General features: G+C 41.0%; 2 protein-coding genes and 1 long non-coding RNA gene across 6 annotated transcripts; 2 read left to right on the top strand and 1 right to left on the bottom strand.

Moving 5' to 3' along the window:
* Positions 1-1,131: 1,131 nt before the first annotated feature.
* Positions 1,132-11,271, bottom strand: TMEM59 (transmembrane protein 59). 2 transcript variants are annotated; one of them, XM_082227509.1, is made up of 8 exons: positions 11,024-11,271; positions 8,075-8,180; positions 6,629-6,726; positions 6,325-6,477; positions 6,007-6,088; positions 5,429-5,510; positions 4,468-4,576; positions 1,132-3,375 (listed from the first exon to the last, which is right to left on the bottom strand). In XM_082227509.1, exons 1-8 carry the CDS (start codon positions 11,222-11,224, stop codon positions 3,223-3,225), a joined length of 984 nt encoding a protein of 327 aa, XP_082083635.1. In that variant the 5' UTR covers positions 11,225-11,271; the 3' UTR covers positions 1,132-3,222. The 2 variants fall into 2 exon arrangements, with proteins under 2 accessions (XP_082083635.1, XP_082083634.1); XM_082227508.1 differs by having other exon boundaries at positions 5,429-5,513; positions 11,024-11,270.
* Positions 11,272-11,771: 500 nt separating this feature from the next.
* On the top strand, positions 11,772-21,099 carry TCEANC2 (transcription elongation factor A N-terminal and central domain containing 2). Of its 3 annotated transcripts, none has more exons than XM_082227510.1 (5): positions 11,772-11,792; positions 12,959-13,069; positions 14,486-14,627; positions 15,200-15,393; positions 20,761-21,099. In XM_082227510.1, the coding sequence occupies exons 2-5, from the start codon at positions 12,968-12,970 to the stop codon at positions 20,947-20,949; spliced, it is 627 nt and encodes a 208-aa protein (XP_082083636.1). In that variant the 5' UTR covers positions 11,772-11,792; positions 12,959-12,967; the 3' UTR covers positions 20,950-21,099. The 3 variants fall into 3 exon arrangements, with proteins under 3 accessions (XP_082083636.1, XP_082083638.1, XP_082083637.1); XM_082227512.1 differs by lacking the exon at positions 11,772-11,792 and adding an exon at positions 11,830-12,300 and having other exon boundaries at positions 12,940-13,069; XM_082227511.1 differs by lacking the exon at positions 11,772-11,792 and adding an exon at positions 11,831-12,300.
* Positions 21,100-21,392: 293 nt separating this feature from the next.
* Positions 21,393-23,044, top strand: LOC309534930. Its single transcript, XR_014220921.1, has 2 exons — positions 21,393-22,562; positions 22,603-23,044. It is a non-coding gene; the product is annotated as an uncharacterized lncRNA (long non-coding RNA).
* The last annotated feature ends 2,563 nt before the right edge of the window (positions 23,045-25,607 follow it).

The raw sequence follows: 25,607 nt of genomic DNA, 5'->3' as shown, positions 1-25,607 counted from the left end.
TAGAGCAGAAGTGGGGCCAAATGCAACCCCTTTCCAGCTTATGTCTGGCCCTCAGAACTTTGCCAGGCCACAGCCCCTCTCCTCAGGCAACACCCCTCATTAGCCCTGCTTCATACCATAAATACGGTATTTTTGCCCAGTTGGAATGTGCCTGTAGACTCCGATGCCTCTTGCTTGAATGGAAAGGGTGTAAATGTGTATAGAAACTGAATATCTCTACTGTACATTTGTTGCTCCAACCACTTTTGCTTCTTGTACCACCCACCTCTGGCAGGCAGCCCTCTGACTTTTGCCCAGAGGGAAATGTGGCCCTCAAGCCAAAAATATTGTCTTCCCCTGCTGTAGAGCTCATTCTGGAGCTAGAATTAAGTCTCATTACCACAACATTTGGGTTTCCAGAAAAAGGCAGAGTTTAGAACTGACCCAAGTCAAGGGTGGGAGGGGCTGGGGCTGTTGCTAGAGATCAGCTTCCATTAGTCCCAGCCACCATGACCAGTGGTCAAAGCTGATGGGAAGATGTAGCCCCAACAAATCCTGAAATGCCACATATTTCCATCTCTAATGTAAGGCATGTCAATCAATTCTGCCAAGGAACCTTGCCTTGGCCAACTCCCCTCTTTCAATAAATACACAAAGCTCCTTAAGTTTCACCATCAAGTCTACCTAAGATAAGGAGCTAGGAGCCAAGCTTGAAAATGGTCCAGAAAATAAATGGATATTTTCGGAAAAAATTAGCAAGGCAAAACTGATCGGGTAGCCCAATATTCAGTTCAGCCACCGTTAATTTTGAGGCGTGTTCATAATATAGGCTTTTGTAGACTTATTAGGCACAACAATGTTTAAGCACTATTAAGACATCAATTATCTTTGTTACTGAACACAATGGATTTTACTGATCTCCAAAGCTAGAGCAGAACAGTTCAGTCCTGTGAAATGAAGTATGAAACAAGATCAATGTTTTATATTTAATGGACAAGTATTTTTCAACTGGCTGATCTGAATCACCGGAAGAGAGCTTTCAGTGTTGCTTTTCGCACCAACCACAACTGAAGTTTGGTAGACTGACACGGTTGCTAATAGGGGACCACTGACTTCTCCTCCTAAAAATAGTAGTAAATTAAGTAGAACTAGTTCTTTTAGCCATTGATTTATTGTAGACCTTTAAACAGATTTCAGCTCAAGTTGTCACAGTGAGAGAAGAATCCAGTAACATCATAGCAATATGGCAATCCTTAGCAATCCTTAGTTCAACAATACTGAACCTTCAAAGAAAGGGTACTACATTTCAGTCCATTTAACCTTTACTGTATATAGTCTGGATTATTTTGCAAAGGCATCTCCAAAAACAAGACTCCAAATGAAAAACAAATGTATAAGTTAAAGCAAATGTAATTGAAATAATTGGTGCATAATACAACAGTATTTTAGCACAGCAAGTGAAAAATCAAGACAACTGATATTGCAGAAGTTATCGTACAACACAAACAGCAACTAAGCTGCAAAAGTTGCTTGAAAGTAACTATTTCACAGATAAAGGAGTGTCCATGGTTTCTCGCTTTAAGAAATAGGGCAAGTTTTAAACTTCAGAATTTGTATTGACTAGATGAAACCACAGTGATATAACTTGCTTAATGATTGCCTTGTAAGTTATTCTATTAGGCTCCCATTGATCAACTTTTAGACAGAAAACCTCGTTTTCTAACACCACTGTATTAGAGAATCATCAACTTTATAATTATGCAGAGATGCTGTCAATAGTGATATTTATAGAGAATGGCATACCAATTTTATTGGCTTGTTACTTCACTGTAGAGTTTACAATAGTTGCCTCTTCTGTTGTTCGTCATTTGAAGCATGGACACTTCAGTAAACCGAATAAAGATGCTTATTATTTTTCAGAACATTTTTTACCAATTAGCAAGGGTTAAATAAAATTTAAAACATTAAAGATTTTTAGAGCACTTGTAAAAAAATACTGAAATAAAATTCCCAATTCAACACATTTTGAATTATATTAAGAATAAATTAGAACTTGCAAACTCCCCTGGAAAGTACTGATTTATAAAACTGTATTAGACGTTTGTTTGGTCACAAGCCTCAACATAACGATTTATTCTTATTCATTAGGTTTTTAAAAGCTGGCCATGTCCCAGATAGGGTTAAGTGTAAACTGTGTCTGGGTTTATGCATAGTGGGAAACCATGATTATCTATTCCAAGCATGAGTTTCAACATCCTTGGGCTTGTGAGTATCTTCCCTGCTTTGTGCCCCAGAGGAAGAAATTGAAAACTTTTTATTTCAATTTTGAACTAACAGATCCTAACAGCAGCTCTGTATAGCGAACACAAGCCAGGATCAAACCATGGTTTCAGATCTTGGCTGGCATCTGCATAAGAGGGAAGTGTGGCTAGTTTAAAATTGAAAGTAGCATTTATCAATTTCAACTGGTGTGTGAAGGAGTGTGAGAGTCAAGAGACTTATTGTGAACAAGTCAATGTCAAATATACCAATGTCCAATAAATTTTTTTGTCTGCCCCCAATGTTGCCTGTTTTTTAGGGAAAGGTTGTTGTTGTTTAAATTAGCCATTTCTCTGAGCCGACAAGTGTAGCAAATGAAAGCCAGGGAAGCTTATTTGTTTTAGGATACAGAAGTGACACCATAATAGATTCCTCTATACATTAAAGTTTTATTTTTGACCCACAGTACTTCAGTGCCAGAAACTGGCACAAAGGTCAACAAAAATGTACTCTTATTGTGGAAAATGAGCCATTTGAAGCAATAAGGATTTCTAAGCAATTCTACATGTTAGTTTCATTTATCCACAGCTGAGAAGACAACTTAAAAGGCATCTTTGACCACAAAAAAATCCTTACACTATTAGAAACAAGATTCCAAATACACACTCTGATACCAACAGATGTTCATAATTTGAAAATACCACAACCTTAATGTATAGACAATAGTTATGATTTTTGGTAAGCAAAAAAAAAAAAAAAAAAGATGCAAATAAATGTAAATTCTCTACAAACCCCATTTGCTCAACACAATTTCCTTTACTGGTGGAAAATGAGATTGAATTCCATGACAGTAGAACAGTAATCAATTATGTAACTTTATTTGAATCTGAATTTTGACTACCCCTGCAAAAGCCTCTTCATTGGAAAAAGTCACCAAAGTTAACAGAAGTCTTAGAATAAGATAATGAATTTCTTTTTTTAAATCTATATTGCTGACTGAGTCAAGTTAACTTTCGTAGGTAGAGGTCCAGCTTCTTCTTCATCAGCCTTGCATTTAACCACAATGAGAGCAGAAGTTGGGTATCGATTCAGTTTTTGTTCATTCATGTATTCCAAATCCCCATAGATACTCAGCTTCTAAAATAACAACAACAACAACAAAATGATATTAGATGGAAATCATTTCACACAGTAAGTTTTATTCCAGTACATCTTGGTGCATGGATATCATGACTAAAATCTTATGCACACTTACTGGAGAATAACTCCTACGGAAGTCAGTGGGACTTACATTCAAGTAAACATGTTTAGGATTATACTGTTAAACAGGGTTAAACAGCACTTTTAGTTCACTCTCCAGAAACACAGGGTTGGGGGGGGGGTAAGGGTGAGGAGTAGAAGATATTAAACAAGTCTTTATGAGTGAAATTATCAAGGCTTTGAGACACTGGCACAGAAAAGGCACAATTAAATTGTGCATCAGTAGGAAGTAGCAATGGAAGACTTCAAATTTTAATAAAGATTTTGGACATTACATCTGAAACATAATTAGCCCTTTAGCTGAGCACCACTTTTTAAAATGGCTGCATATGGCTCCACAAAACTACTCGATGATAGATCTTGATCTAATCTTGCATAGCATTTTGTATGTTACATAATATATGAATGGCTATCAATATGACTTCTACAATGGTATTTTATTTACATTAACATTTTCAGGCATATTTGCTACCAGAAATGCCTCCCCCTTTTTTTGCATTCTGGCCTAACTGTACTATAACTTTTATGAACTGAAATGGCTTCAGTACTGCAACCTCACAGAAATGCCCACCAAATCTAGAGAATGTCATATTGCTAAGCAAAAATCACGTGCATGCTTTGCTTCTGCTGGGAGATGTCAAAACTCATCCCATGAAACCACCCTTGTTATCTTTTGTTTCCCTGAAAAAGCTAGCATGAACTGTCACTACCAGTTTACATATTCCATACTGTATTTGCCCCAGTGATCACATCAGCTGATTAAGTTGGCAATTTCATTGGAGGTTAGCTACAAGCAAGTGAGACCTCTTACAATATATAATCAATATATATGTTCACAATCCTGTTTCATTAACAAGAGAATCATTAGATACTCTCTTCTGCACAAAAGGGCTCTAATCAAACCCAAAGCATTCTGATATCACAGAATATAACGTGGTAGGATGCTGGAAAGATTAGGAATTAAGTTACCTCAGATGGAACATATTGCTCCACAGCAGTAGTAACAGTTGCACAACATATCCAGAGCAACACCAGTACAGAAAGGACAAGTGTGGTTGTCAGTATCCAGCCAGAATTTCTGGAATATAAGAAAACAGATGAGCCATAAAGACAAGCTTGAGGTATACTGAAAATTGTATCCCCCCTAAATATTGTTTCTACACACACACAATCCAAAATAGGCAGACTTAGATGCCATCACAGTCAACTACTGTACCTATCTGGTCCCAGAAAATAAGCAAAAGCTACTGTCTTTGAGCTTTCAGGATCTAATATGAGGTTATTGTTCTCCATTACCATTTACCTTCAGTGAAAATGATCACATGATCATGTCTCAGCTTAATAAGCCGAGATATGTACAGACAGTATGCCTGTGAAATACAGTGATTTCCTTTCATGGTGTGCCTGAATGAAATACAGAAATCTTTTTCAATTAACCAGTTTTCAATTTCATCCGAACCAGGAACTACGGTTACTAGGTTCAGAAGAACTAAAGACCTTTCGAAGTTGGTTTAAGATCCAAAGCTGTTAACAATCACTGCCACAAGCCTAAAAGCATAACTACTTTAGCACCTTTCATACTCAAACTGACCCTCAGTATTATGTGAGCCCACAGCTTTGCTCAGAACTTTGTTTTACTTATAAATAGACCTAACATAGTAATATTAAAGAATGGTCTCAGTTTGGAAACAATGTTCAATGCAAGCAGCATGACAGCAATGTTTGTAGTAAAAGTTGTGCCACTATGGGCATTTCTTGTTTTTAGAGAGCATTCAATTAGATACAGCATAAATGGTCAGAATGTTAATTTTAAGAAAATGTTTTGTGAAAACATTTCACATGATTGTTTTGGTAGTTGAACTACATGTGATTAGGGAATGAAACATGTCTCTCCCTTAAGCAATTACTTCATATGCTAAAATGTACATACATTGAAACACATTTGAAGAAGTTATCACTTTCATCTTCGTCGAAGAATCCCTTGTGTGTCTGTGGACCTCCTGGCTGCAGATCTACTGAAAATCATAGTACATTTTTGTTTAATTTTATCACAGAATCCAATACACATATGCTCAAGTGTCCAATCTCTCTGTACGCTATGAATGTCTACCCAACCCCTTTTCCTTTCGGTAAATCCTCCTGCTAGACACAGCAAGCTCTTTAAATAAATGTTAAGACTGAGCAGTGCCCTTTTTTTTAACTGGAAGGAAGTCCTAGGAAAAAGCGAACAGCTAAAAAATATCTTGTGGGTTTGTTTCTTACATTTGCAATACGCAGTGTCTTGCTGAACCAGAGCCAATGAAGCAACTGTTTCAGTTGCCATGTTTAAACATCAGACAAAGATTGTGTCATCAAGCAAATTCCAAACAGTAAGCATCTTAAAAAATAAGCTACTGGCTTCCACAGTTATCTAATCATGGATACAAATTATTGGTTAGACACTGACAGTACATCCTTACTGTTTGGCAAACCATATTATATTCCTTGAAGTTCCCTAAAACAACTTACAAGATGCTTTGCGAAATGATGGTTCTTTTAAATCCTGTGTTTCCCGACCAGGACTTTCAATGAACTGAACTTCTGGCTTTGACTGAAATAATAACAAAACCTTCAAATTAGTGAAACATACCTAACATATTTACCTACATAATGACACAAACTGTAATTTAAATAGACACATTATATTTTTACCATTTTTAAGCAGAGCAAACTCAATAAAACAAAACACTCCCAGACATTCAACATGGAGTTATTTGATCTAAAACAGAATAACAAAAACACCCTCCCTTATTATGTCAGAACAGGTAAGAACAGGTTAGCAAGTACCTGGAATATTACTATTTTGCCATCATCAGCTTGAAGGTAGAAAGTCCATGAGGAGGTGATGAAGCTATGGGCTGTTTCCATCATATCACTCCAGAATGATCTCACAAGTGTAAGGGGGAATAGAAGGTGCATTCTTGGCATTAAGGACATGAGCTGCAAATAAATGGTGATTCACATATTAATATAAAAGCAACAATTTCAAACATGTCACAGAGCCTCTCTCCACAATTTACTTTTAAAATAGTTGAAGAATGGGAATACAAGCAGTGAAAATGTATTCACTCACTTTAATATAAATACTTACATGGTCTCGTCTCAGTTCAGCATATGGTAATTGATTCTGGCATCCAAGACGGCAGGCATATTGTTCATCTGACTGAGAGGTATATGCCTCAGAACATGCTGTAAAAGACACATTCTTTCAGTTTAAATGGTCACACCTTCCACATAAGCAGCTAAAGCACACTTGAATATTAGGGTGCAACACCACACATATTGCTGCTAATGTTGGACTTCCCTTCCTGACGCTCATCTTTCCAATCAAATTATGTCAGTGGTGAGATAAGAGAGAGGCAAAATTGAACTACACTTCAGCATTCAGGATCTGTAAAAACACCCACACACCCTCCCCAAGTGACAGAAATACCAAAGAGGGGCAGGGTAAAACCAGAATACCCACTCACTTTCAGTATGTCCCCTGAGCTATATGCTTAGCTTTCAGTTTTGCCAACTCTGTCAGGATGCAACTTCTAAAAGGCTCCAGTTCCAACATTTTAGATAGGAGACAGGCAAAATAATAGCACCGCAGAGTGAAAATAACAATTGTATACAGAGAAACTGCAGAGGGAAAACAAACTCTTCCCAGAACTGTATACTCAGCAAGCCAATTAGGGCTGCAATGCTATGTGCGCTTACTTGAAGTGAGCACTACTCAAATCAATGGATCTACTTCCAATCAAAGCTTACAAGATTATTATTCATGCATGTTTACATTTAAAGTCCAATTCAGCACGGAAACAGAACTTTCTCTTCCATGACAGGCTCAATCTATCTCATACGGTAGAAGCAAGACCCATACTGTCTCAACAAAACTGCAAATAGCTTTGGGACTGAGAGATTCCCATCCCAGCTGCAAGCAACTTTGTGACTGAAAACTTCTTAATTACACTTTCTTTCATCTCAGAAAACTCCTCTTTGTTTCAGAAAAATTCTCTTTCAAAGAAGAAGCTACAATTACAAAAATCTTAAAGTATCAACACTATTATTATATTTTATATCACAACATTCTCTTACGTTGCAAACTTTTGTTTATTTTAATTTCTCATGTTATTTTTAAGCTTGCAAAGACATACTTTATGATAACAAAATGTGACAAGGTGCATGCTTTAAGGCTTAATATTTTGTTTTAGATTTCCCTGATGACAGGGTATCTGTGGCTGACACATGTTGACGTTAAGCCAAATTTACTTTTTTGACTTTGTAATAAATCAGATTTCATGCCCTTATGTGGACACTTATTTTGTGGCATGATTTTGGAAGCTTCCTCCTTGCTGAACTCTCTTGATGTTAATCAATTAACATCAAGGTGTTAATTCTTCTCCTAGGGAGATATCCAACTAAGTCACACTTTGGGTAGACTGACTGAAATAAAGTTACTGGTCAATATAGTTCAATAAGCCTACTCTGAGTGGGAAGAAAAGTGGTGACCACCCATATATTACAAGCTGAAAAAGAGGCTAGCTTATCTTACCAGAGTCACATTCCAACTTGGTCCGATTCAAATCAATCCCATCATCCACAAACTGACAAATGGAGAAGAGTCTGCAGCCCCTTTGACATGCATAGAGCTCTTCTTCCTGGTAATGAAAACCTAAGAGGTCAGTATCACTCTTTCATAATCGTCCTACTCTAACCCTACTCATACCACAAAGACATACACAATGTGCTGCACAATTTAACTTCAAAAATCTTTTGCTTTTATTATTTCACAGAGCTACAAGAGTGAGCCAAGATTTTTCACTGAGACTTCAGCAGACTACTGAGGTTAGTAAAAGTAGGCTTTAATACAAGTCTTGTATCTGAGCCTTAAAAAAACACCTTATACAAATATGAAACCAAGATGTTGAATAAAATATTATTATTTAGTTTACTTTGGAACAAGCTGCACAAATATAAACTATCTTGAGTGGGTGGACCAGATCCAGGTGCCCTTGATGGAAATTTATTTTCTAGATCCATTTCAATCAGGGTTTAGGCTCTGTTTTGGCACAGAAACTGCTTTGATTGCCCTGTATGAGGACCTCTGTTGGGAGAGAGACAGAGGAAATAGGTCCTGGTTAATTCTCCTCAACCTCTCAGCAGTTTTTGATACCACTGACCATGATATCCTTCTGGAGTGGCTGTCCCGAGTTAGGGATGGGTGGCACTGCTTTTGACCAAACTGTATTTGATGTATCCTTTCTCCCCAGTCTAGGGACGCGGGTGGCGCTGTGGTCTAAACCACAGAGCCTAGGGTTTGCCGATCAGAAGGTTGGCAGTTCGAATCCCCACGATGGGGTGAGCTCCCATTGTTCGGTCCCAGCTCCTGCCCACCTAGCAGTTCAAAAGCACATCAAGTGCAAGTAGATAAATAGGTATCGCTCCGGTGGGAAGGTAAACGGTGTTTCCGTGCACTGCTCTGGTTCGCCAGAAGTGGTTTAGTCATGCTGGCCACATGACCCGGAAGCTGTTTGCAGACAAATGCTGGCTCCCTCGGCCTATAGAGTGAGATAAGCGCGCAACTGGACCTAACGGTCAGGGGTTCCTTTACCTTTCTCCCCAGTCAACATATGGACCCCTTCTCCTATAAGCTAGATATTTATCTATTATGAAAATTTCAATCTTAATCAGGATCCTGAAAGCAGGTGTAACACACATGCTCCAAAATGGTAATTCTTATGCGGTTCAACAATCAAATGACAATGTATTGTGTAACTATGTATTTCCTGTGTAGTAACAGTGCCATAGGTATCTATCAAGGAAAGTAACAGTGTCAATGTCTTAAAGCAGTATTGATTACACTGATGGGTGCAATGGTGAACAAACAACGGCATGGAAGACATACAGTAGCTAACAATAATATGGATGTGAAAGGAGGAATTTTGGCAGAGATATGAAGGAGCATGTTTGCTGAGAAGCCCTGGTCTGATGTGTCATTATGTTAACAGCTTGGCATAATCATCATGACAGGTAAAGATCTAACATTGAGGAGAAACCTATTATCTTGTTTGGTAAGGAGCAGGTAGCTACAAGAAGCTACACAAATACTGGGCTGGGTGGGTGAAATTAAATAATAATTTTCTCAGCTCCATGTGTGCACTGGGAAGAAGAGAGTTAGGAAAGATATCAGGACAGATACTGAACAAACACTCTTAGTGAATTTACAGTAGTATAAAAATCAGCAAAGTGTCACTATTTTGGTTCTAGATGTGGAACTGGGGGAGTTATATAGGCTGGAAAGTGGGCTATAATGACAACTATATTTTTGTAATAAAAATGTAGAGATCAAATCCTGTAGATGATATAGACACAATACAATTTACTTTGCAGTTTGCTGAGAAATAAGAGTGCAATCCCATGCATGCCTATTGAAAAGCAGATTCCATTGAATTAGCTAGAGTTTAATTTCAGGTAATGCACCTAAAATTGCAGCCTTAGTATCTCATGGGGAAACATAGAAAAGTTTCCGTTTCCATATGTCAATCAATCTGAAAATCATTAGCCCAACCATTATTTGGCCTTCAGACCAGCTGACAAAAGTGCTTGCATAGAAACCAGAATCTGAAGGCAGTTTCAGATACCTTTTCTTAGCAGTTTTCCTTTTCCTTAAAGTTGACAGCCTTTTGCAGATATGCTGTAGCTGTGCAGGTGACAGCTGAGACCTATGCTAGCATTTTGTGAGTCTCTTCGGGCCACTTCTATGAGGAATGCAGCTAACAGGTAACAACAATAAATCATGCCACTTTGCATTTTGGTACACGTGAAGGATTTATTTTTGCACACTTCCTTTGTGTACTAGCCAGCCCAACAAGCTGAGGAGAGGAAAGTGGAGGAGAGCTGATCGCACAGAACTTAGCGGACAGCAACTGTAGAGAGACTCCCACTTGCACCCAGCCAAGCTGCGAGGCCCCACCTCAGGCAGTCAAAGACTACCAGGTGAGAAATCCATCCACGGGTCCGCGCTCTCATAGCCACTTGGCGGTTGCAACCCCAGGAAGGGCATCACAGCACTGGCAAAACCAGTCAGGCCCCATCCACCGGCCAAAGGAGGAGCAGCAGCAGCCGCAGGGAGTGTGGCTTCCTTCCCATTCCCTCTCCTTGCCAGGAAGAATATTAAGCCCCGGCTGCCAGTTGCCCCGAGGGCTGCATAGCAAAAGGAGAACAAGCCATGGTCACATCCCTACACTGAGGGTGGTGGTGGGGAGATCTTAAATATAAGCAGCGATGCCACAGGGGCTGCCCCTTCTGGGGTCAGATTCTAATTTTTTTATTTAAGAAACCAGGAGCTCCCGGGGCTTAAATGCAGGTGGCAGGATGAAAAGGGGGAAATGTAGAGAAGGTCCCACTAACTGGCTGCTATCGTGACGTGGTTCTTGGGGGGTGGCGGAATCTTTCAGTAGGGAAGGTGGGGCGCCCCCCCCCCCCGCCCGCCGCTTGTTACCTTGGGGTAAGTATGGAGCGGGTAGGTGCTCTGGCACGTCCGCTGGCAAGGGGCGGTGTTCCCCAGCGCCGGCTCGAAAGACTCGGAGAGGGACTCCGGAACGGGCTCTAATTCGGGCCGGGCCGCCTCGTCGCCCACAGCGAGCAGCAGCAGCAGGAGAAGAGACCCCAGCCCCAAACGGCTCGGCCGCAGCGCCGCCATCTTGAGTCGCCAACCCCCAGCCAGACGGTTGTTTATTTTTGTTAACCGCCCCTTTCGCGCTTCCGGTTTCCGGCACCCGCCGAACAGCTCTGCGGGCTTAAATGGGTTAGACTGGACGGAGGATGCGGACTTCCGGGTTTCTTTGTGCGGTTCACACCCCCTCCCTAGGCAGAAGGGAGAGCTGCCCGTATAAAGGAAGCGGGTTGCGGGGATACACACGGTTTTTAGTACAAGAGTATTTGTTCCGCGGTGCATTCACTGGAGAAAGCAACCAAGAGAGGATGTCGTACTATTTGCAACTTAGTTTCATATGAAGAATTCGATAATTTGGGGTGTTAAAAATAATGATAAAAAGATTTTAAAACTTGGAAGCCATAAGGTTTCTGCGTGAACGTTCAAGGGAGCGAGGCTTCTCAATGCAGATGAGCGCGCTGGATTTTGGCTCTGAGGAGGCAACTGAACTGAGGCCGACATTGCTTCCTGCAATATGAGGGCTGATGGGTGGTGGTGGTGGGGCGTTAAACACAAATCCACACCCGTCTGGGTCCTTCCTGCCTCTGGTTTGGAGGTAATAAAATCAAATTGGAATTGATGATTTTAGAGCAATTTTAGGACACTTTCCACGCGACAGAAGCTTTACGTTAGAAACAGTATGAACATGATCGCTGTCCAACCACAACTACGCTAAAAATCCTAGATTTCCCCAGTTTCCTGTGAACGGCGCTCTCTCTTTCTCTCTCCCTTGGGGGGGGGGGTTCTAAGGAACCATGCAGCTTCCATCTCCAGGATGGGTGTTGTGCTGCTTAAACTGCAATCCCCACTCTACTTACATGGGAGTAAGCCCCACTAAATTCAACAGGACGTGCTTCTGAGTAGCCATCGCCCTTAAAAAAACAATAGGCTGCCTGCATGAATGACTTAGTGGCGCATGATTGGAAGAGGAGACATCGTGAGAGCGCGCCGCAAGACCTGCTGGGAAATGTAGTTCGGGGAGGCTGGAGGCGGGATGGGAGCTGCAATACCGGAAGCTAATAGGCAGCCGGGAAGCATCTTGGGCGAGTGCTGTTCCTTCCCAGGTGAGTCCACCGCAAGTCCACCACCATTCAGACCGCGGTCTCTCTCCCCATCCTTCTCGGACATAATGTTTCTCAGGGTTTCACAGCATTGCCTGCCTTTTAACTCGCTTTGATCATCAAGCCTGCATTGTGAATGTTCTTCGTCCTTTCTCTATTGTCTGGTCGGCTTGCAATATAGGAAAGAATAATAGCTAACCGATCGCCCTCTTACCCTGGGTGCTAATAGGCGTTCCTCTCAAATCTGTAGTTGAGGAATAACATCCAAAACAGAGGGCATGACTCCAAACAGTCCCATCTTTGAAGGATATTAACCCCTGGTCTCCATCAAACCATTGTTGCTTCTGAGAGGTTTGAGTACTTGTGGTCTGATACCCAATTTTCTTCTCTGTCTTCTGTTGTTACACATTATTAACTCAGATGCTGTGATTTTATTCCAAGCTGCCAGTTAGAGTATGAAAGTCTCTTTCCTCCCCCACTCCTTTCCTGCTATCACCATTTTCTTCATATTAATGGGCACTGTGCTGTGTTCGTTATAGCTGCAAGTTCTGTATCAACCCCAGATGTTCTACTGAAGAAGATAATTGTACAGTGCGTGCGCACCCGGCCTTTGAAACAGAATTGTCTTTTTGCTCCATTCAGTGACTTATGTCTCTTTAAGGACTGTATTATGGATAAGTTTGTTATACGAAAACCCAGAACTGAAGGACACCCTAAGGAAAAAGATCCCGGAGAAAAGATTTACAAGCAAGCTACTATAGAATCTCTGAAGGTAAGATATTGGATATGCCCAAATTATTCTAATTTCATTAAATGTCTACTGTAATATGTTATGGCCGTCCTTTTGTTTCAGATAGATTGACAGTGTTTCTGAGCGTACAAATAGGGAAGGCGAAACTTAGTCAAGCAAAGGACGAGGATTATTGGTTTGTTTTTGTTTTATTTTGTGTTCTCCTTTCATTTCTTGATGTTGTGAACCACCTTGTGATCTTCAGATGAAGGGCAGTATACAAAATAAATAAATACTAGCAAAGCAGAAGTTATTTTGAGAGATAGGTAGGTACAAAATCCTATAGGGCAATAAGTACTTGGGTCTGGGTGGGTGTGGTTAGTCCCTTCTCAGTTGTTGGAACAAAATAATTAATTAACATGTTGCACAGTGAACTATTAAGGTTCCCTAAAGTAGTCAGAAACGCATCTTTTATAGTATGGGTTTGATCCAGAGAAATGTGGGCAGAAGTGGTTGGTTGCAAGATGACTTCCCTGCCCTTTCTTCTCCCTTTCCCTTTAGCCTTATATGCCTTAACTCACCACATTCAGCAGGGTGACTCCCCCCCCCACCTTCAGGAGAGGCTTGAGGGTGCTGTGGGGATGGATCTGACACTGTGCATGCAGTTTACAAACCGTTCCTGCTAGAGAGGTCCTAATGCGGTAGTTCAAAAGCTTCAGTGAAACTGCTTTGATGATGCACTTTACTTTGATGAGCTGGACTACAGCATCTATCATCTCTTGATTATTGGCCATGCTGTCTAGGGCTGATGGGAGTTAAGGGTCCAGCAGGTGCCAGAGGGCCACAGGTTCCCCTCCCCTGGTAGAAGGAGTGGGTCCAAAGTGGTGAAGAAACTGCAAGAAGTCAATGTAAAGGCTGACAATAAAAAGCACTGCATCAGTGAAGCAAAAAGTTAGCTTACAGTGGACCAAGTCAGGAGGGGGGGGTTATATTTGCTTGAGGGGTTTGGCCTACTGAGATTTGAAATGAAGAATTTGGATGATGGGCTGTGGCTTGAAAAAAATATTTGGTAAGTGCAGGGATGACCTTACATTGGGATGAGATGAAAAATAAGAGCTGGTAGTTGACAATACAATGAGGTGTTTTCATGTTTTGTTTTGTTTTAAAAAACCCTGCTTAAAACACTCACTTCAGAATAGTAAGTGGATTGAAGATGGCAGTCTAATGAGTTTATTTTGCTTTCTAGTTTTCTCTCATTTGCTTCACATCAGGGACTTACTGTGAAACAAGTATTCGTCTGTTTGGATTACCTAGGTTTCCTGCACTTAGTCTACCTGTCATATTTAATAATTCATAAGTCAATAGCAATCATATTAGCTGACACAGAATACAGTACATTTATCTGAAATAAGTTATGTGTGCCTCTTTCTGTCTCCTAATGATGATTGTTCTTTGCAGAGAGTTGTGGTTATAGAAGATATAAAAAGATGGAAATCTATGCTAGAGCTTTCAGTTCAGTCTAAGGAGAATCTAATTGAAGCCTTAATGGAATTAAAGAAGAAAATACCCTCCAAAGAAGTTTTACTTTCAACAAAAATAGGTAACATTCTTTTTTAAAGTTTCCATTGGAAATATGTATGTGGTTCATTTGAATAAACTGAGACCTATCTGTTGTGTTTATTTTAAAAATGCTTGGCATGTTGAATATATATATATATATAAATAATGTGAACTTAAACCTGACTGGCATTTTAAGTGTCCATGTTAAAGACCTTTCCCCACTCTTTGCCCTCGCTGATCTTATGTTAGCTTCTTAGTTGGTCATTATACCTCTAGCAATAACCAAAGTTACCAAGGCAGCTTTAAATATATTTAAATACAATGAATTAGTCAAGAACTTGTATAGAGAAGTGAAGATGTATACAGATGTTCCAGCTGTCATAACTGCTGTGCTAAATCTCTGGGCTTAATAGCAGGCTTTGGTGGAAATAACACTGGCCTGGAAACTGCTGGCGAAGCAGCCAAATGCCAGTCCATCTCATGGCAAGTCTTTTTCACCCATGTTACTGATTCCAGGTGCTTCCAAGCTTGCCCTCAGTTTATAGAAGTTTCATTCATACTAGTATGTATTAATGTGTGCTAAGACCTTGTGTTGCTTTCATCTTCTGCAAGGTCATACAGTGAACAAGATGCGCAAGCATTCAGATCAGGATGTGGCCGCTCTTGCCAAAGAAGTGTATACTGAGTGGCGAACATTCATCAAAGACCATTCAAATAGACCCTCAATAGAAGTGAGGAGTAATCCCAGGACAGAGAAGCTTAGGCAGAATGCACGGAAGCTACTTGCTGAAGCTCTAGAGCTGGAGGTACTGTGTTTTTTATTACTCATTTTCTGAAAATGGCTTTGAATGAGAAGCATTTTTATTTACAAAGTTGGGGTGGTTCTGTTACGGATTTAGGACAGATGCCAGGAATTCAAAACGGAAAAGTGCTGATCTTAATGATGAGAGGCATAAGGTTTAAATTCTAGTTGAACTTTATAGTGGATATGAGTCTGTATTTATAATTTGCATGTTGTACACATAACAACAAACTGAATGATTTGCAACTTACTTTTTTTTTAAAATAAGGGGAACAATGTGTAACCTTGCCTATAGTGATTTAACTATTATTTATGTGACATCATGTTATTTTATTTACACCTTGCCTCTTTCTCCCAAAGGAGCCCGTTGCAACAGCAAAACAAAACAAAAAATATTCTGAAACAGTTGAAACATAATCTCATCCAGTGATTTCAGGGTTGTCAGGAACAGTGTCCTTCAGTCATCAGATGGTATTAAAGACAGGCAGCCTGCTGAAATATGAGGAGACGTTATTATTCTCTCCATGAGTCTGTGCAGCAGATTTCTTGCTCTTCTCAGAGAATCATGGTGGTGGAAAGCACTCCAAGGGTCATCTAGTCCAACCCCTTGCTGATGCAGGAATTCTGCTGCATAGAATTGTACAGAATGTCATGTGCCAGCAAGACTATCTGATTTTTAAAAAAGGTTTTAAGCCCTATACGTAAGTGTGTTCACTTATATGTTTTTCCCCTGAATTTTTTTAAGTTTCAAAGCTGCGCCAGAGATTGTGTGTGCTGATTAGCATCATAGGAGATATCTAGTCAGCACTATCTATAGCTGGCTTTTTCTCAATGAAACTGAGACACCCTCAATTTACAGAGCAGGATCTTTCTTCCTAGAAATAAAACTAATGTAGATTTTATATTGAATGCAATGGGTGTGTTTCCAACCCATCCCCAGTGCTCTAAAAATGTTCCATCTGTCTTCACCTCTTCAATCAGCGGGGAAGGAAGAAAGCAATAGTTAAATAAAGAAATAAATAATTTTTAAAAGGTTTTTGCAGCATTGTGAGAAATTACATGGAAATTCATCTTTTGGTGTTGTAGAATGAGAAAACCTTTCTGTAGGTGGCTGCAAAAGTACCGTCTGATCCTAAGACTGAAATCTATTGTTAGGAATTTTCACTGTCCTTTCCCCCCAAATATATTCTTTGTAATGAGGAGGGTATAGAAAAAAGCTCGTGTACAGGATCTGCAACAACAATAACTTATTTAAAATACTGACACCCTTCCCAAATTCGCAAAGCTTGAGAGTAGCTCTCAAAGGTCCTATGAACAAGATCAAATAAAATAAGGCACTGTATACAATCAGCAGAAATGAGAAAAGTGTGCAGAACGATAGAAGCAGCAGAATTAGAAAACATTTTCAGTTGGAATTCAGTTCCGTGGCCTGCAGAACGGCCTGGGCAAATGAAAAGCTCTTGACTTGGTGCTGGAAAAGACATCAGATTTGGCACCTGGGAGGGACATTCTGTGTATGGGCACTACAACTGAGAAAGCTCCCTCCCTAGTTGTTACCTGCCTAACTGCAGAAGGTATGGGGTGGAACTAGGAAATCTTAATATGATTATATAATCATAATATACTACTATAATCTTACTATGATTATAAAGTTGAGCAGAGTCATGTGTTAGAAGACCATGGACTCTGCATGACCCTGGACTCTAACTGACGGGTAGGAGGAGTAGAAAAAACATTTGCTTTTGCATAGCCAGCATGTACATATCATTCCAATAATTCAAAGAAAGGAAAGCATGGAAATGGGTTGTTAATCTCAATGGACAGTACCGCATGGTATTAGCACAGCAGCAGAACTGGCTTTCCCTTCTCCTCCCCCCCTTCAGTTCCCATGGATTGGGACTCTGGAGCAAATTTTGGGGGTCCTCAAGGAGCTGCAAGGGGGGGGAGCAAAGTCCCATAGTGTGAGCAAAAGCCTGCTTGTGCAACACTGGAGATCACACAATATTTTAATGCACTAAATCTGTGCTAAAGCCCTTTGGATGCTCTGTATTTCAGGCAAACTTTATATCCGTAATTAAGTGTTTGTAAATCAAAGTTTATTGTGAGAACCTACAGAGAGGGTCAATAGTGTACAAAGTGGTGGTAAATATCAGATCCCTGTGGTATTCTTAAGTAATGAACACAACAAGAATTCTCTCTAAGCCTTAATGATCAGTTTGCCTGCTATATTAAACTCCATAATAATTATCCTTTTAATGTATTCATTAATTATCCTTTAAATGGCACGTCAAGGCCCTCAGGAATTGCAGTGCAAAATTTAGAAGCAGTGTTTACAGTCCTTGTCAACTCTGGCCAGAAAATCATGCACCATTTCTGCTAAGGAGCTAATGTTGGGTCCTGAAGCTGGAGCGCTCAGCTTCAACTCTGCCATGTATGTAACTCTTCAGATACATGCTTGATGTTGCTGATCTGGAGCAGTCAGTAGCCAGAAGCCAGTTTTAATTGGGATTGTTTTCCTGGCTCATTACTATTCATATATGTGCTTCTCCACTTTTGCCAAAAGGCTGGGTCTGCATATTCAGGGCTCTTTTATTTCCACCTCGTGCAAACATATATATTGGGTACGAAGAGCCTTTTGCCTGCCAGATGTTGCTGAACTAAATTTCGCACCAGCTCTAGCAAGCATGGCCAAGGATGATGGGAGTTGTAGTTCGGCAACATCTGGAGAGCCAGAGCTTCCCTGCACCTGATTGATATGCTGCCTCTACCTTCTTTTTCCATCCGTTACTCTTGTTGCATCTGGCTGGTCACTGCTGTCACTCTCCTTCACCTTGTATTTGTGCAGATGTTAAGATAGCTGCTGAATGAGAATCTTTTTTAACCAATGCAAAGCAAGATTAGGAGGAAATACAACCTAGCAACTCCTCAGTGCCATAACAAGCAGACAGTTGAAATAATAACGACCCCTACTATCTCCCTACTACTCTTAGTGACTGCCTACATCTGCCTAATTGTGAAACAAGTTGTCTTTATAGCATCCATCTGCTAACCAATCATTTCAGTTTTAATCATTATTATATAATTTTTTTATTTTTAATTGAGTGTGGGTCACTCTGAAATTCATTGCTGCTGAAGGGCTGGTAAATTGCCTTTTGCTGCAATGTACAAATGGGGAAACTAGGTGTGCAAGGTAGCAACTTAACTGTTCTTCATGGGAAATGCTTATCTAATACAGTGGTACCTCGGGTTAAGTACTTAATTTGTTCCAGAGGTCCGTTCTTAACCTGAAGCTGTTCTTAACCTGAAGCACCACTTTAGCTAATGGGGCCTCCTGCTGCCGCTGCGCCACCGGAGCCCAATTTCTGTTCTTATCCTGAAGCAAAGTTCTTAACCTGAACCACTATTTCTGGGTTAGTGGAGTCTGTAACCTGAAGCGTATGTAACCTGAAGCGTATGTAACCTGAGGTACCACTGTATAAGATTCATATATAATGCAAACTATTTGCAGTCTTTTCCAGTGACACCACAGTGTTGGGGAATAATATACTTGCTGAACTTGCTTCTGCCTACTAGCAAGTTGGCTGTTGGGCAAAGGAGCCTATTTTTTGGGGGGGGGGGAGGGAATGTGACATCCCTACTCATGCTGAGAACTTCAAAGGCCAGGGTGGTTATAGTTTAAAACACAGAGTATCTTCTTCTGTTGAACCCCTTCTGGCCATCCCCCATCAGTGTTGGATTAAATCATTATGATCCCTGGCAAAGCATAAGATCATTCTTTCAATTTATTAAATAAATAATAAAACAATGGAGATGGAGCCTGTCCAGTATTTAATTGCTGGGATGTAGGAGCGGGGCAGGATTCCAGTAAGTAGGAGCTGCCACATTAAAGGCCTGATTCCTATATAGTATGGGAACAGTCCTTCTCCTGAAGGACATAATGATCAGTAGAATATATAAAGGGTTGAGACTATTGTATCCTGATCCCAAGCTGTATAGGACTTTGTACACTAGAACCAGCACCTCACACTTAGCCCGGAAGCTAATTGGCAGCCGATGCCATTCTTTTCTAATTGGAACCCAAGGGCTAGTAAATGTAGTTATTAGACTTTTAGACCGCTTTTCAGGCTAAAATGCTTCTCAAAGCAGTTTAGAACTGTATGCAATGCAAATCCAAAAATAAAATCATTAAGCACTTAAATATCCAGTACGATGCAATGTACACTAGCCAACATACAGTAAAACAAAAATGGCCTCCAGAGGCCATGTTTTTAAAAGTAAGTTTTTAAGGCCAATTTAAAGTTAACAAGTGATGGGGCTAGCCTTATCTCACATGGAATCTAATTGCAAGAATGGGGAAGCCACCGCTGAGAAGGTCCTGTTCTGTGTATTCACCAGTATAATCAAAACTCCCTGTCCTACTATTTGAATCTTCCCCACAAGAGCCATTGTTACTCACACAAAGAAGTGCCATATGCATTTTCATGAACCACCAGAGGTGAGCTGTGAGCAAAATATGAGAGGCAAGAGTTAGCATTAGAAGCTATTCAAAATAATTGGAGCACTGAGCTTTGGACAGTGTGTTTTAGATCCACAACCCTGCAAAGATCAATAATCTTATGGGTGATGAGGAGGGTCAGTGATTTCAGCAGAGTACTAAAATTTAGATATAAGATTCAGCAAAGAGTGGGAAGTGGTTATACCACAGCAGAGGTGAAAATAAGCCTGAAGATAGTAACAATTGAACATTCTGGATTCTCCCCAAATACAGAATTCCTCAGCACTAATGGCCAAAAGAGAAATAAACCCTTTCTTGGTAGGCAATAGTCGCTTTTCATTTATTTCTATATAATTTATTTAGATGTCTCAGCTGTGCCAAATTACATAGCTTGGCACATGTTGAAGCAATAACTTCATAATTAACATTTAGCAAATCCCTTTCTGTTTTCTTAATTACACCTCCTTACACTTGCTCACAGAGTCTGCATTTCCCTTTACAGCCCTGCCAGTCGGCCCTGCCAAGTATTTAAAACATCCAGGTTTTGGTTTTGGAGTTGAGTTTGAAATGCTATCAAAAGTGTCTTGTATCACTGAATGTTATCGGAGGCAGTATTACCCTGTTCGTAATTGCACTTGAACCTGATACCCCAGGTTGGCTGCAGATTAGTTTCCTGTTGGGCTGGCAAAGAAAGCGACTGACCACACTGCCTTGTTCTTTAATTGCTGGAGTGAAATTAAATTGCTCTTCCTGTTTTACTTGTGATGTGAAGTGGATTTCCTTGAATTTGAGCTGATTAAGAAACCAGCCTCCAATTTCAAACAGTTAGTCTCCTTATTAAATGTAAGGATCTCATTTCTTACTTTCTGTTTTCAGATTGGTCACCCGCTGGCGGAAAATATTGAGCGAGAAGCTTTTCATCTCTCATCCCGTCTCATTAGCGCGCCCTACCGCAGGACTGTGCGAGCCCTCGTATTCGCTTTAAAGCACAAGCCTGAGACGCGGACACAAGTGCAAAGTGGTGTGCTGTCACCTAGCGTGCTTGTGCAAAGCTACAAAAAGTGACTCAAAGGCCTTTTGCAGAAGGGGTGCAACAGTGGGGATAGGCATAACTGCATTATGAAATAATGGAGGGAATCACTTCCATTTCTTTGAATATTAGTGAATACATTAACCACATAATTGTTCAGTACTATCAAAGAGTGTTTCAGGATATCCCTTCAATGTCAAGTTCTCAGTTGATGCAAAGGGCGGTTTGCAGTTCAGAGAGTTAAGAGGAACGGGAAAGGAAATTACTTTACCTTTAAGCAGCTTGGAAGGTAATTTCAGCTGGTAAGAGACCAGGTCTTTGTGATATTCTCTTCCCAAGAGTGTATGGCACAAACCTTTGTGGGCTTCATCACAGGGACTGGCTAGTATGCTTCAAAGAAACTCTGGTGACCAGATGTAGTTAGTTTGTAAGCTGAAGCTTGCGCTGCCTGCCATCCTCCAGCATCAAGTCACCTTCACATCTATGTACTTCGAAGCAGGGGTAAGGAACCTGTGGCCCGTCCATCAGCCCCAGCCAGCATTTTCAGTAATGGGGTCGTAGCCAGATAACATCTAGGTGGGGGGGCAGGATCCCTACCCTGCTCTGAAGAATTGCATTCTGCAGTGGCTTTTAAGAACTGTGAGTTTACATTGAGGAGGAAATAACATTTGATGCACTTGGCCAACAAGACCAGCAAGAGCCTGTGGTGGCATAGGTTACGTTTTACATCAATAATGCCATGGGATTATGATACCTAATTGGTCTGAAAGGGCAAGTAGACCTTTTTCTGTGCACTGTTATGGGTGGGTATGAAAACAGTTCTGCTGTATAATGTACACTGAGGTTCTAGGGGTCCATATGCAAAGGAAAAATAGCATGAAATCAGAACAATCCAAGGAGCAGCCTCTGGCGTCCAAGATTTCTCTGCAGCCTACCAGAGGCTTTGTGCAACATTCCCAGGACCCTGTAAGCAAGGTGCAGAGCTTGAAAAGCTGTTTCTGCAAAGGAAAAGCCTTTGGATGGCCCTGCAAAATCTTACAAGGGCTTCCAGAGCCCAGTAAGTAAGAGTCCCTTTCTATTCATATATGCATAATAAACTGCCTAAAGCTGTGATTGCGTAAGGAAAATCAGTGTAAATTGCAGGTACCAATGCTTTCAAGCCATCTACCTAAATATGTCCTGAACCTTCCTACTTCCTTTTCCAGTACTTTACCTTGCCCTAAAATGTTACTACCTCATCCTCACCAGTTGGTCTTTTTTTTAAAAAAAACCAAACCCAATGACAACTCCCCTGCCTCACCTTCAGACTGATACAAACAAGAATGTTGTGAGATATTGAACTATAATCTTCTAAGGGGAGAAATGGCCTTTTCAAAAAATGTTGGGTGAAATTCAGTATTTCACAAGGTGGCATAATCTTAGTCTCCATCCACCTACACCTCCAAAAAATCTGTTCTGGAGAATCTGCGGAGATGGTGCTGTAGGAGATAAGAGTCCAGTTGCAGAAGTCCTTTACACTCATGCATGAGCCGTGTTGGAACGCTTTCCCCCACAGAAATTAAAACAATCCGGATCAACTGCGTGTACTTGAAAAGTTTTAACACAGTTCAAAAGAGCTTCATCTTGGTATTAAGTCTCCTACTATAATGTAACATACTGTGTGCGGTCAAGGCAGCACTGAATTTAAGAACAAATAGCAGATAAGCTCTGAACATTATAGTGGAGAACAGAGGAGTCAATGACACACTGAAAGAAAGTGGGAGGCTAGAAAACCAAAGTATATCATCAGACGGTAAGTGGGAATTAAGTCTTTTAAGTGTATATTTACATTCAGAGTGTGTTTATACAAGTTACTCTGTGAACGATTTTGCTTTAAAGCAGAGCAAGATAGTATGAAAACAATTAGGACAAAGCGCAAAGGGAGTTCTGCTAGCACTTCTCATTTAGATTCCTTCTGTCAAAAGCCGTCCCAGGAAGACTTGATGTCCATAAATGCCTGGCTAAGGGGGAGGTGGGAGTTAAATTCAGCACAAGTTGTTTTCCTAAGCGCACATATGGACTGTTGGAAGAAAGATGTGAGCACGTTGCAGTAAAACTAATATGAAAACAAACATGAAATAAGGCATTTTAAAAATATCAGGTGTGGGGAGCCTTTGGTCCTCCAGATGTTGCTGAAGTACAACTCCCATTGTCCCTGGCTATTGGCCATGCTAGGTAGAGATTATGGGAGTTGTGTAGTCCAGCAACATCAGGTGGGTCTAAGGTTCCCTACACTAGTTCTATGCATACCGTTTCTATGCCTGTTCCTCAGTTGGTGATTTTCAGTCTACAAAACTGCAGTATATTTAAGATAAGACAAAACTGCCCCTGTTGAGATGAGAGTTGGAACAAATATTAAAAAGGTAAAGGGACCCAAAGGTTCAGTCGTGACTGACTCGGGGCTTGCAGCACTCATCTCGCTTTATTGGCCAAGGGAGCCGGCATACCGCTTCTGGGTCATGTGGCCAGCATGACTAAGCCACTTCTGGCGAACCAGAGCAGCGCACGGAAACGCCGTTTACCTTCCCGCCAGAACGGTACCTATTTATCTACTTGCACTTTGACATGCTTTTGAACTGCTAGGTGGGCAGGAGCAGGGACCGATCAATGGGAGCTCACCCCGTCACGGGGATTTGAACTGCTGACCTTCTGATCGGCAAGTCCTAGGCTCTGTGGTTTAACCCACAGCACCACCCACATCCCTTGGAACAAATATTACTGCTTAATAAAAACCACCTGAAAATAGTTTTACAATATTACCCCAATTTGGAGTATGTTGGAAAGAACAGCTTGGTTATAATAAAAGTTAAGAAGAAGGATGTTTTCAGAATTCTTCCTGGCTAGAATATAACCAGACAATGACTCTTCAGGAAATATTGTTATATTTTGGAAGGGTAAAAATAGATACAATGTCTAAATTCAGGCCGTGATACAAGAAGCCATATAACTCAGAATGTAGGGCACCATATCTAAAAAAAATCCCATAAATAGTTTGTTTCCTTAACAGATAGAAGAACACAGTTTTGAAATGTACATATTGGAACAAGGTCATTTGAAATCAATGTGAACAAAGTGTTAAGTGGCTTTTCTGGTGCTTCCTTGCTCTGTTGCAAAATAAAGGCACTGCTTTTCCCACACCTGTAATGTGGGTGTAAAGTCTGCATTGGCTGACCTGCACATTTGATTTCAAAATAAGACTCTTCCACTTTCTATTCAAAATAATGATACAAAGGCCCATGATGCAGTTCTACTCCTGAAGCCAAGCAGGGCAATTTCTGGCCCTGCATTCTGCAAAACTGATCTTATCCCGGGAACCGTATATAAGTTGCTCTTGAGTTCTCTGGCAAGAAGGACAGAGTGCAAACATAAGCAGTAAGAATAAATAAATAACATGCCCATGTACCTACACATAACATAAAGGTAAAGGTACCCCTGCCCGTACCGGCCAGTTGTGACCGACTCGGGTTGCGCGCTCATCTCACTCTAGAGGCCGTGAGCCGGCGCTGTCCGAAGACACTTCTGGGTCACGTCCCCAGCGTGATGAAGCTGCAACTGGTGAGCCAGCACCAGCGCAGCACACGGAAACACCGTTTACCTTCCCGCTATAAAGTGGTCCCTATTTATCTACTTGCACCTGGGGGTGCTTTCGAACTGCTAGGTGGGCAGGAGCTGGGACCGAACGACGGGAGCTCACCCCGCTGCGGGGATTTGAACCGCCGACCATACGATCAGCAAGTCCTAGGCACTGAGGTTTTACCCACAGCGCCACCCGCGTCCCATGCACATAACATACAAGAAGCTAAAAGATAGTGTTTGACATGGGCTGGTTCTTAAAATGACAATTTCGAAAAGCAAACATGAGAGAGAGAATTCCACTATAACACTGCTTTATAGCCATTCACGGATAAGCTGCTCTTGAAGGTGGCTACAATGGGCATTTGCCCAGGCTCCCAAGACCAGCAGAAGGTTCATTTCTGTAACAGCCACCATTTCCATTTTGCACTGAGTATCCAAGCTCAGTTGGAGCCTGATAGAATTATAAGTTTGCATATCCCATATCTTTGTTAGGGAGAGTAGCTCCGTTGGTAGAGCTTGAGGTGTTTGATCTCAAGGTCCTGAGTTAGAGTCACATGTTGGGCAAAAGATTCCTACCTGGTAGGCGGTTGGACTAGATGACCCTCATGGTCCCTTCCAACCCTACAGATTGAGGGTGCAGTGCCCAATGGTCTCAAAAGTCTAGGGTCAGCATTGTTAATGAACTGTTCCCTACAGTAATCTCCCCACCCCACCCCCTGCAAAAAATGAAGAAGCAGCACAGCTAAATTGTAATGTTGGGTCAATATAACAGACAACAAGGATTCAGTCATCTTTCCGCAGCTAATGTCATGTGCCTGTTTAGTGCTGTAGATTCTCTTAGCCTTTGGACTTCTTGGGGGCCTAACAGGAAACCCCCTTCTAATTTATTTATATTTCAAGTATTTCTTTATAATTTTTTTGATCGAAAAAGATTGTAAATTAGTTTACAAGGAAATCAGAATTAATACAGTATACAGTGGTACCTCTGGTTAAGAACCTAATTCCTTCTGGAGGTCTGTTCTTAACCTGAAACTGTTCTTAACCAGAGGTACCACTTTAGCTAATGGGGCCTCCCTCT

Source organism: Podarcis vaucheri (assembly GCF_965113315.1).
Source record: "Podarcis vaucheri genome assembly, chromosome: 6".
Classification (NCBI taxonomy): domain Eukaryota; kingdom Metazoa; phylum Chordata; class Lepidosauria; order Squamata; family Lacertidae; genus Podarcis; species Podarcis vaucheri.
The sequence above is the reverse complement of the archived record's forward strand: the minus strand, read 5'-3'. Positions and strand labels throughout refer to the sequence as shown.